This window comes from Eurypyga helias, unplaced genomic scaffold (assembly GCF_000690775.1).
Source record: "Eurypyga helias isolate BGI_N326 unplaced genomic scaffold, ASM69077v1 scaffold43622, whole genome shotgun sequence".
NCBI classification, from domain to species: domain Eukaryota; kingdom Metazoa; phylum Chordata; class Aves; order Eurypygiformes; family Eurypygidae; genus Eurypyga; species Eurypyga helias.
Window position 1 is genome coordinate 1 of NW_010236154.1, and position 12460 is coordinate 12460.

At 54.7% G+C, this 12460-nt stretch overlaps 1 protein-coding gene across 1 annotated transcript; it reads right to left on the minus strand.

Moving 5' to 3' along the window:
- Positions 1 to 112: 112 nt before the first annotated feature.
- LOC104506144 (wiskott-Aldrich syndrome protein family member 3-like) lies at positions 113 to 2810 on the minus strand (the record flags this gene model as incomplete). The annotated part of the gene is made up of 5 exons (XM_010146990.1): positions 2678 to 2810; positions 1167 to 1301; positions 879 to 1032; positions 446 to 563; positions 113 to 288 (listed from the first exon to the last, which is right to left on the minus strand). Coding segments are annotated over exons 1-5 (716 nt in total), but the record flags the coding sequence as incomplete, so codon positions are not given.
- Between the last annotated feature and the right edge of the window lie 9650 nt (positions 2811 to 12460).

The following is a 12460-nucleotide window of genomic DNA, read 5'->3' on the forward strand; positions in this document are numbered from 1 at the left end:
TTACAGCTTTTCACCCCAACCCTGCTGCAGGCAACGCATCCCCCAAAAGATGGAGAAGACGACGAAAGCAAAGGTGAGCCAGTGAGCTAAACGTGTAGTAGGTAAAACCTGCCTATTATCTGGGGACAGTGATCCTTCCGATGACGCCATGTGATAGGGGGATGGTGAGAACCTGTTATCGGGTCGGAATTCTTTATCATACGCCATCATGTTCCACTCCAGGCGCCGGTTCCGGGCTTTCCTCACTTTCTTCACCTCCCGGGTGGAGTCCTCCACCAGCCGCTGCTCCTGGGGACACACAGAGTCTGTGGCTCCATCTCCTGCCCAGCTCCTCTGCACCCTGAGCATCGCCCAGCGCCACGAGATGCACGAGGAAGGTGACCCTCCCCAGGGTCCTGGGCAGCCCCAGCTCTAGCCCCGCTATTGTCCCCCCTCTGCCCATTACCTTCTGCCTGCGCTTCTCCTTTCTCTTATCTTCTGTTGCCTGCAACATTTTCTCCTTCCATAAATTGAAAAAGTAGGAGGGATCGGTGTAGAATTTGAGGCCATCCTTTTTGTCGTCCCTGGGGGAGGGAGGAGAGGGGGTTATCAGCCACAGGAGAAGACCCCTCTTCCCCTGCACGGGGGTACAATCACAGCCATAACTGTTGCCCCACCATAAACATGTCCAACACAGCAGTCACTACCTGCAGTACCTCCACACGGGGTCATTCGTCCCGAGTGCCCTATGCAATGGGGATGGTGGCAGAGCAACCGGAGAAAAGGGGCACTCAGCCCTTCCCCAAGCAGCAAACAGGGGGCACACCCTGATGCCTCTCCTGGAAAGGGCCCCCAGGATCCCCTCAGTCCCCTAAGGAGCGATATGCTGGCCACCCTACCTGTAGGGCGTGAGGATGTTGAGTGGTGGGGGCTTGTCGCAGCGCTGGTACATCTCCATCACCGGGTTGGGGATGGAGTTGCGAGACACGACCTGCTGGTTCTGCACCGTGGAGCTCTTGAAGGCTTTCCGCATGTTGATGTCCTGTAGTGAAACTGGGGGTGCAGGAAGATGGGATGTAGGGGTGACCTCAGCCCACCGAACCAGGAACGGTGGGCGATCCAGCCCCCAGCACGTCTCCCACCCACTTGCAGCTGGTGGTCACCCTAAAAGAGCCCCAGCCCCTCACCTTCCTCCACGGTGGAGTCCAGCTGCGTCACCTTGATGACCAGCAGGTCCACCCTCTCCTGCAGCGAGTTCATCCGCATGTAGAAGCTATTGGCTTCGTTGAACAGCTCACCGAAGATGTCCTCCGCGTGCCGGCCTGGCAAAGGGCAACGTGCGCCCGTCACGGGCAGCAGTGGCAAGCAGCCCTCTCCCAACCCACCACCGGGGCTGAATGCCTCCCCTCTGGCTCTGTAAGGCTTTCTTCCCAGCCTCGGATTTTTGGGATTGAGGGTCATCCTCTCCCAGACCTGGCAAAGCACTGCACGGAGCAGAGTGCACCCACCCTTCTCCTGCATCCTCCTCTGCGCACGAGCATCCTTATCAGTGCGGGAGGCACTGGATCACTGTAGTCTGAGCTCCAAAAAAACCCTCTGGATCTACCAGGACAGGTGCAGCCAAAAAACTACCCTGACACGACACAACTTGAGGAAACCCAGGCTTAATGGCAGAAAACTAAGACCAGGGCAGTGTGGGGAGCACGACAGCAGGGAGAAGCCGTGATTTGTTTTACTGTAGCAGTTATTTTCCTGCAGGACTCGGTGCATGGCTAAGACAGCTCGTTATTAGGGCTAATTATTATCACAGGGCTCAGTGGGGAGCCTGGCAGAGCATTGCTGACACCTACAGGCTACAGCACCCAGCCCAGCACCTCAGCTCCTCAGGGTTTCCTTCAAAACCATGGATCAAACAACTCCTGAGATCGAGGTGCTTTGACATCTGCTCATCTTGTCACCCAGCTCGGCCATCTCTATTTGATTTCCTTTTCCCCTGGATGTGGTAGCCACCGGCCTGAGCACCCATGGGTGCTAGTCATGCCAGCTGCCGTGCCTCCAGCAGCTCCCTAAATACAGGGTCTATTTTTCTGGGAGTATTTTAGAGAAGGATCTGGTTCTGGAGGGAGGAAGAAGAGAGGGGGATCCCTGAAAAGCCTGTGCATCTCTCTCTATTTTAAGTCGATATTCAGCAGTGAAATAGGTTGCTCCTGTTAAACCCTCACACTGGTGTGTGCAGTGCTCTCATCTTCCCCTTTTATGCTGAAATCAGTCCCAGGGCAGGAGGACAGCCGAGGATTTAGACCTTTTATATAGACCTCTCTTTCACATAAAGCTCTCAGATTAAAAAGAATAGGTTGAGGTTTTTTAATCTTTGCCTAACCCTTCTATTTCAGGCCAAGTTGAGAAGCAAGGGGGTCGCAAAGGCTTTCTGTCCCCCACCTCACAGACTGGCTACAGGAGGAAAGCAGTTCTTAAAAATGTCACCAAGTCCCCACTTTGGACTTGGCCCTGAGCATTCTTCTTTTTTTTTATTAGCTGGATAACTCCCACTGAATTAGGAGTGGCTGCAGCCTGCATGGCTCTCACATTTCTCTGTGACTGGAACCGGAGCAAGCGACCGCGGCCTCCCACCCGCATCCCACCAGCATCCCACCGTCCCATCCCTGTCCCACACTGAGGTCACTGTGCCGTGACTTACTGAGGCTGCCCAGCTGCTTGATGATGGCAGCCAGCGTGCTGTTGGTGACACACTCCAGCTCACTCGTCACCCCCTCGGGAAGAGCCCCCCGGCAGAGGTGCCGGGGCTCGATATTCCTCTTCACCAGCGGCATGCTGCCGGCGAGCCCTCACCCCTCCTGGGCAAAGGAGAAAGAAAGAGAAAACAAAAAAAGAAAATACACATTTTTTGTCATACACTTATTTTTTCTCCCCATTCCCTCTGCTGTCTGCCCAGGGGACTCATCCTTCCCACATCGGGACACAGAGGATGCAGCCCACGCAGCGGCAGCAGGGCTTTTCCATGCAGGAGATGTTCTGTGGGTGCAAATCTCTGGATGCTGGTGAGTACCCGGATGCCAGGATGGAGGTGAGGACCATGCTGGGGTCCTGTCATAGACTAGAATCATAGAGTTATAGAGTCTTTTAGGTTGGAAAAGACCTTTAAGACCACCAAGTCCAACCGTTAACACTGCTCATGCCACCACTAAACCATGTCCCGGAGCACCTTGTCCACATGTCTCCTAAATCCCTCCAGGGATGGTGACTGCCCCCTCCCTGGGAAGCCCATTCCAGTGCCTGACAGCCCTTTCTGGGAAAACATTTTCCCTAATATCCAATCTAAACCTCCCCTGGTGCAACTTGAGGCCATTTTCCTCTTGTCCCATCACTTGTCCCTGGGGAGAAGAGACCAACCTCCCCCCTCTGCACCCTCCTCTCAGGGAGTTGTAGGGAGTGATCCCTGAGCCTCCTCTTCGCCAGGCTGAGCCCCCCAGCTCCCTCAGCCGCTCCTCATAAGACCTGCGCTCTGCCCCTGTGCTCTCCAACAAGCCACCTTGCCTGGAGGTTCTTTCCCACTCACCTTCCCAGAGCAAAAACCAGGAGCAAACCCACACGTGCTGCAGCTCTTCACCCAGCCCCAAAAACCCTCACCTGACCCAAACAGCGGCCAGAAGCAAGCAAGCGCTTGTAATACCGTTATTTCCAGCTCAGTGCAAAGCTCTCCGGGGTTTTATTTGTGCACGCACTACACCCCGGCAAGCTGCCACCGCCAGCTCGCCTCTGCTCGCCGCAGCATCCCCGTGTGCCCCCGGTTCCGCTGCCCTCCCTGCCTGAACCAGGGATGGTTCTTTTTCTGTGGAGCTCGAGGATGCCCGCACCCAACGGCCTCATCTGCAGCGAGAGCACCTGCGGGAGCTGGTGAGGAAGGACGAAGAACAGGCAGCATGGGGTAGGGGGCACTGGGGACAGGTTACCCCGCCGGCGTAAAGGGTGAGTAGGGTAAAACAGGCTGAGAAAGGAGAAAAAAAAAGGAGCATTTATTAATGATGATGTCTCCTGGGATGCTGCAGCCTGGGACTGGGACACGGCAGGCACAAAGGAGGCTTGCACAAGGGGATTTTATGTGACATATGTGCATCGGGCCTCAGCTCCACTCCCAATGCAAACTGATGCCTTTAGGGTTGAAAACACCACAAACTGGATCCCAGGCTGATAAGAGCTGGTGAGCACAAAGAGCCTTCCCAGCTCATGACTGTAGTGAGCTGAATCCCACCGTTTCACATCCCAGGCACCCCCACTTCCATCCTTCACAAAACCCCTCTCTGCTTTGGCAGCGAAGGAAAACCAGCTTCCGAGCAGAGCTGTTAATAGCTGGGAGCGGAGCAGCCGGACGCCGACCACGGAGCCAGCAATTCTGACCATGAACAGAGCCAGAAATCTGCAGAGTTCACATTTTTTGGCCCCGGCAGCATTAGACAGAACAGTTTCCCATTGATAGCACCCAGCCAGTTCTCCCCTACTGCCAGCTCCTCCGCAGTTTTCAAATGCAAATACAAGCTCCCTCCATAAAAGAGCCCAAAAATTGTTTCTAAATCATTCATATGGAGCTTCCCAAAGGGCCGATTGTGCTCCCAGATCTGTACATACAGGGGTGAATGGCTGGGCTCCGCTCTGCCCCGGGGCAATCGGGGGCCGTGGGAAGGACCCCAGCCCTGAAACCCTCTTAGGGTCATGCAATCCTCTGGGCTCAGAGCAAAGTGCGTGTCCTCCAGTGCTTCCCAAAGTCATCACACATGGATGGCGGGGCTGGTACTGTCCCTGGCTCCCAAAAAACCCAAGAGGCTTCCGCCAGAAGAGAAAACTGAGATGGAGTTTACAGAGGAGGCTCTGGATACCTGTTAGTGGATGTCTGCTCTGGCCACGTACAACCCCGTTTTCCAGGCATCCCCCTGGGCTGTGTAGAGATAAGCAACACTAACAGCTTCACCCCAAGCTCACTTTGAGAGAGTTTTATGTGTCACCCCAAAATCTGCACTCAGAGGCTGAGCCGCAGCACGTCTCCCCCCAGGCAGCAGCTGCAGGGACACAGGGCATAGGCAAAGCGGTTAACGAGCTGCCTGGGCCCAGCAATTAGAAACAGGGAACAAAGAACCATTCTCAGCATCCACCTGGGACACAGCCACTGGCACCCGGGGCTTTCTGTCCCTGCACAGGGGGCCTGGGAGGATTTGGGGTCACCCACACCTCTGTCCTTCACAGGGACCCCAGAGGGGAATGAGGAGAAAAAGACTTTGAGGTCTGAAACACTTCCCAGCAGGGACAGACCTGAAGACAGGCAGAAGGTGGGTATCTGTCCCGATAACAGCATTTGAGACCATGCCATGAGAGTGCACCCCTGCCCAAGAAAGATGTCTTTAATCTCCCCCCCAAAGCCTGACCAAGACCCAGAGCTTGCAGCAGAAGAAACCAAGGAGGAGTTAGGCACATACATTTAGGCTAGGGTAGCTGGGAGAGGCAGCTTTGGCCGAACTATGGGAGAAGCTGCTTTTTAACCTCTCCAATTCATGGCTGCTAACAGGAACACAGGGATTAGAAACCCCTGCCATCCCCTTGCACAGCACCATCTCACCCTGCTGCAACAGCAGCCCTTGTGCACCAAACCAGCAGCACCAAGCCTCCAACTCTGGGATGGTAAACCCAACTTCTGACCTAAAACCCATGATCTCAAGACCTGTCCTGGCTCAGGGGACCAAAATGCTTTGGGTGGGGATGGGCTACATGCAACCCTGCAGACACCAACTTCATTTCTGGCCTCGACAGCACGTCTTGCTCACACCGAGAGGCTGAGTGTGAATCCTGAGTGTTAGCAGCTTGGCCCAAGCCCCAGCGAAGGGATGCTCAGTTATACCCAGCGCTGCCACTGATGTTTTGGGTAATTTCCAAGCCTTTGAGGGAGTGATTTTGGTGGCAGTTCCTCAGACTTTCAGGAAAGGGATTCCAGAAGCAGGGACCCCCTTGGTGTGGAGGTGACTCTCTGGTGCAAGGGGGAGAAACCCAAACAGGGACAGAGTTAGGCCAAGAGCAATTAATGATTCATTCCACACATATGGCCATACCATACCCCACCTCAGTGTTCAGCACTGTGGGCCATCACCAACTCACAGCACGCACCAGAGCAACAGTGACTGCTGTGGCACCCCTGGTACAGCTCAGCTGGGCAGCTGCAGGGCCAAATTGCCATCCTCCCATGGGCACTACTGGACCTTGATGGCTCTGAGCAGCCTCACCTGGGACCTACACCCCCACCCATGGGCCCAGGGGGTTATTTAAGCTCAGCTGGGGGTGCTAGTCTTGTCCTGAAGTATTCTGCTGGTCTCCAGCTCTGTTCCTGGCCATGTCCTGTTGGACCTTGCCCCTGCAAGCGGCTCTTGCCCCAGGTGAGTCGCTTGGGTGGGTGCTGGTACCCTTGGCAAGTCCTGGCTCTGGTACTATCTTTGGGGTGGGTGTTGGACCTGTGTCACAGCCTTGTCTTTATCCCTGTCCCCTTGGCTCCTGCTTCCTGGTCACTTGGTGCTGGGTGCTCTGCCTGCTGTTTGCTGGCCCTGGGCAGGGTGACGGAGAGCTGCTGTGCTGGGGCTGCCTGGGGCTCCCACTTGCCTTCCCCTCATGGCCACCGGCCCTGCTGTGTCCCAGCAAGGGCTGAGGTGGCGAGGCTGGGGAAGAGCCTTGTGGGCAGTACTTGCTTCACATGGCGTTGCGGTGACCTTGTCCCCTTAGCCCAGATGGGGTGGGAGCAGGAGCAGCTGGAGTTTCCATCGGTGCTGCTGGGGGGAGACTTGATCCAGGGCAGGTGGGATGTCCAGGCTCGGTGTCCATGCTCAGGTTGGACATCGGGAAGGGTTTTCCACCTTGCCAGGCTGCTCCAGGTTTGGTGGAAGGTGCCTGACCCTGCCTGAGCAGCCCTGGGCTGGGCTCTGCTGTAAAATGCCTGCTCTGGCATGGAGGGTGCAAAAAGGAGTTCCTGAAGTCCTCCCTTGGGATACAAGTGCCTATCCTCACTGGTGATGGATGCTTGGAAATGAGGAGAAGCTCTTCCTGTCCTGCTCCTGCCTTCCTCTTCAACTGCAACTCAGGAAACATGCCAGCCCTGGAGGGTTCAGATCTTTCTAACTGAGAGCATGTTGGGAGACAAAATCGATGGCTGCAAGGCTGCAGGGCAACCCCAACCATGGCCAGCAGCGCTGCCCTGCCCAGCTGAGCACGGCCTCTCTGATCCCATCCTTCAGCTGCTTTGGGATAACACTGCAAGCTCTGGTGATGCTTCCTCTTCAAAGCTCCACTCAGGTTTAGGTGGTTATATGGGCTTTTCCAACCACCCTCAGCAAGGTTGGCCTATCTTACTTCTCATGCAATGGTCCCAGTTTCTTTAGGCGTGGCCACTCCACGAGTGTGAAACTCAAAGATACAACCTCAACCAGCCAAACCTTCTTGTGATGACCTGAGCCTTCCTGTTTATGGGGTGGTGTTGTAGAGTGAGCATCTCTTCTGCTGGGTCTGGAAACATCAGCCAGATGCTGGTACTGCTTACATGGACTAAAATCCACAAGGTTTTGTCTCCTGAGTGGAAGCCAGGAGCCCTCAGCTGGGGTAATACTGGTGTCAGGCTGCAGGAGGAGGAAAACAGGAGCCACGAACTCAGTACGAATTTCCTGGAGGTGGAAGGCAGGAGGAGTGGGACCCAGCTGGTACAGGCACACTGCAGGGGCTCTCCCATCACTTGCCTTCTCTCCCTGGCTGCTGAAAGAGTCAGTAACTCAAAATCTTGCTGTACTGGGAAGTATCACAGGTGAAAGCCAGCAGTGACAGCCTCAGCTGCCAGCCCAAGGAGAGATTCCCTGCTGATTACGGTAACTGGAAAGCACCCACTTCTCCGGCATTAAGCTGCTTCCCTGGGTAGCACATAGCAGTTTCCATAATACATTGTCAAACCTCCTCGGCATCTCGCTGGGGCAATGGCACTGACTGGCTGGACGGCAGCTGAAGCAGCAGCTGAGCTTGTACAAGGTGGCCAAGGAAAACCTAATTCACCGTGAGTCAGACAACCAGGACAAACCCCGAGCTTGGATTTGGGGAGGATGTGGGTAAGTGTGCAATGAGCACAGCCACACCAAACCCAACCTCTAAAGCCTGGCACGTTGGGTCAGCCCCCACAAGCTAAGTTTGGTTCTAGGCCAAGCTTTGGGGCAGTCTGTTTGCTCGGCCCTTGCAATCAAAGCTCTTACCTGAATTGGGCTCCCCAGGGCGCTGCCGAGCCCCGAGGACCAGACGCTGCCAGGAACCGGAGGCTTTTCCAAGGAAGCAAAAGCTTTGGTCGGATGCCAGGAGCCAGAGTGATGCAAAAAACCAAAGTAGTATATTGAAAATCTATTATCCTTGAACACAAGACAAGAAAGTTTACAAATGAATATCAAAAGAACAAGAACCTCGCAGTGCTGGCTGAGAAGAGCAGCCCCTGTCCTGGCACAGGCACCCTGGAACAGCGAGAAGAGGAAGGGTGCGGGACAGGAGGGAGAAGGAGACGCAAGGCAGTCCTGAAATACTGAAGGGAGCAAAAAAGGGATAGCTGGATTTGGGAAAAGTACAGGAGGCAGCGGCGACACTCAGCTGGGCTCGTAGGTACCTGAAGGAGCTTGTCCTGGCGTGGTTGGCAGGATAGATTGTGTGCAGAAGAGGGCTGGGAAGATTCCCTGGGGGTGCAGTGTTTCTGAGCAGACAGAATTAACTGCAAAAGCAGCAGGCTTTTGAGCTGTTGATTTGTGGAGCTCTGCCACAGAGCATGCTGGAAATCGGTGCAAGGACCAACAGGACAAATCTGCAGAGGACAGACAGCAGCTACCTAATGGCTGAGGGGCAACCTCTGGCTCAGGTGACCCTAAACTCCTGCTTTGGCTGCTGTGGGCCATGAACAGCCTGGGGAGGGAGAGCAGAGCCTACAGGGGCTAAGGTGTCTCAGAAAAAAAATCAACTGGCAAAAACTGTGCAGGCAGCTCTTGCAGTGCGGAGAAACCGGCTTGCTAGAGCTGGACCAGATCTGCTGATGCTCCTTGCACAAAATGGAGCGTGATCTGCTCTGAGGATGCGTTGCTCTAATTTACAAAATGCATCTGTGACCACTTCTTAATTTGTTGCTAGCCTAAATGTCTATGAACACTACCACTATGACAAATGCCATTGCTTTGTGCTAAGCTGATAATCACTCCAGAGCTATTGTCCAAGGTTAATTATGAATATTAAAACTGTTGGGATCTCAAGCATTCCCCTTGCTTAAAATAAACCAGAGGGCAGATCTTCAGTGAGACGAAGTTCTGAGGCTGATGGGTATGGGAGAAGCAATGCCACTGCCTGCCCCTTCCTTGAGACCTCTGCATCCAGGAGTCTGGCTTTCCAAATGTCTGCTGATGGTCTGGGACCGTGAAAAGCACCCCAGCCCCATCCCGAGCAGGAAGGGTTAGCACACCTCACTGCAAAGCCTTGGGGAATGAAAAGCCCCAGGCTGTGGGATGTTGTTCCTGGTCCCCCATCTGTGGACTATCAGCTCAGGGGAGGCTGGAAGCCAGAGCTGTGGACCTGCTGCTCCCACAGCATATGTGAAATGAGTTGAGAGGTCTCAGCCCTGATCCTGGATGGCACAGAGGAGTACTTGCTGTTGGCCAAGGATGGGCTGGGACTGTGCTGCAATCACAGGGAAAGGGTCAGGCCTTCCAGCCAAAGGGAAGAGGGAGCTGGATATCTGGCTGGCCCTGGGGCAGAGCCGCATCGCTCTGTGGGCTAGGGCTGGATGAGTGACCTGCGTTCCACCGGGAAGGCACATCGCCTGCCCCGGCTGGGAGCACTGCCTGCACCTCTCCTCCAGTCCATCTGCAGCTCTCCTCCTCTGCTAACGCAGCCAAAGGCGGCTCTACCACGGCTACAACTGCCAGGAGGCTTCAGCGAACGAACACTTCACACCGAAGTGCAACATAACGTTAAATCACAGCTAAAAATATTCCCGAAGAGTTTTATTAGTACATGCCACAGTACTTCCACACACACCCCCTCCCCTTCTACTGCAAAATGTTTCAGCTCTAGGAACAGCACTTCACTAAATTGCCTCTAAATCACAAACACCTCTGAAGGCTCCGCAACACCAACCTTCGCCAAAAAGCCTGCTTAGGAGGATGCCATAAATGCACCCGCCTCGCTACCGTGGGTTTCGTCTAAAAAGCTCGTCCTGCTGCGTGTCTGGTTCAAAATGAACAGGCTCCTTAATGCTTTTAATCTAAAAGATATTTCCTTACAGGTATGCAAGCAGCAAACGCTGTAAAGCGGCAGGTGGGGTTTTTGAGCAGCTGTTTTCCCTGGGGTTTAGTTGATGTGGGTTTTGGTTCTGCCATTTCTCAGAAATGGGGAGCCCCCCAGTGCTGGTCAGGGAGCCTAGGGCCACTTCACTGGGTCCTTCCCAACCCACAGAAACTGCTGCCAGCCCTGGATGGACCCGGCACCACCACCTTTGGGCTCTGGCTCTGCTTTGGATACAAACTAAATCCATGCAAGTGCAATACCATGATACTCTAACGCTGAAGGGAGAAAGGGGTGGAAAAAAGGGGTGGATGAGCTGATCTGCCATCTTCCTCCATCATCCTTCGGCTGCTCCGTGTGTGGCTCCCGTGCTAGGAGCGCCTGGGAGCAGCGATGCCTGCCTTCATCTTCTGAGGAGTCGTCAGGGGATGGGGCAATGGGAACAGTAGCGCAGATCCCAGCTCTGGTGTGGCTGGAAAGGATCCCTCTGGCCCAGGAATCATGTGTTGTTTTTAGTGACTCTAGCACCAAAGGAAAATCTTCAATGACATTTTTTTCCCCCTTTTGTGCTCAGCTCATTAACAGAAGGATCTCTCTCGCTTGCCGGCAGTTTGTGAGAGCAGGACGCTGCCCAACAAACCAGCCTTATTCTCCCCGGTACAGAAGGCGCTTTGATAAACCCAGGAAACCCTCAGCGAGCAGTGATGGTCTTGCTGGAAACCCAGCGCTCGCTGACTTTGGGAACAGCCGCAGGACCGGCATCTCCAGCCACGGGCAGCTCGAACGCGCTTCCCCTCCGGGGCTGTGCCGTGTGCCCGGGCCATCGCCTCCCAGGCCGGCAGCGCTGCTCGGCCTGCTGTACAGTGCTGTACGTGCAAAAATTCCAGTGGGATCCCGATGGCTGGATCCCTTTGGCTCAGAGACGTGCAAAACGCTGCAGTTCTGGCCCCGGGGGTGCAGCTCAGAGGGTGGCTTTTTGGATGAGCAGCTCTGCAAGAAAAACCCCCATTCTTGCCTTTTTTAATTTAACACTTTTGGCTTGAGGGCTGTTGTTCGTAACTTGTCAAGATCTTGGCATCCGCAGCTGACTTGTCATCCACCATAAAATGGAGGATGAGCATCTTCGGTTCAGAACTGGGCCAAGGGAGATGACAGCTAAAAGCAAAATCTGCTTCATCTCGAGTTTTCTCACTGTGGGCTTCAGCTCCTCGGGAAAGGAGTGGACATTTGGGGTCTAAGTTGCATCACAGGCACGATGCGTAAGCCCTCAGCGTGCTCTGCGTTTGCGACAGAAGAGCACGGTGCACGTTAACCTTCTAGCTGCCAGATGAAGTTTTGCCAGACTGATGCTGTCTTCAACCTCTCCTAACCTCCGAGCTGTTCAACCTGTCACAGGGGATGCCACCGAGGTACAGAAATACCTTCAGAATACCTTTTTTTCCTAATGAAATGAGCAACATCTCTAAAATTCAGGCAATGAGATGCAGCAAACGAGGGGTGTGCCTTGGCACGCTGAAGTTTGGAAGATGAATTATTAATTCTGCCATTGCTGATCTGCCCATACACCCAGATCCTGGCTTTCCCTTCTCCGGCTCGTGTCCGGCAGCGGATCCGGCAGCTGTATGCCAGGTAGCTGCAGACAAAGCCACCAACTCCACTAAAAAGCATCTTAACCCAAAGGTATTTTGTCATGCTGACACCACCACGAGGCAGCAAGAACTCAAGTTTTAAGCAATAAAATTAAAGCTCCCTGCAAGTAGCTGAATCACTGAGCGTGGAGGGCCCAGGCTCTGCACCCTCGGGGGGGTGTGCCTGCCTGCAGCCTGCTTGGGGGGGTGCCCTGGGCTGGGGAGGCTGCAAACCCCAGGGGGGAGCCCTAGGTTGAGGGGTGGGTGTGTGTGGCAGGTGCTATCAGGCTTCTGCCCTGCTCGGCCCTGTCCCCTCTGCGTCCCCAGCCTCACACCAGGCTGCAGCACCCCCACATTTCCCAGCCAGAGGGTGATGATCCCTGCCCTATGCTGGCTGTAGGTGCCTCTCCCCACGAAGGCGACCACGGGCCCACCTTATCCTCCACAATGATGTAAAAATGAAAAGCAGTGGTGGATCCTTTCACCTCCCCCAAGATGCAAGGATGTAAAGTGGTACC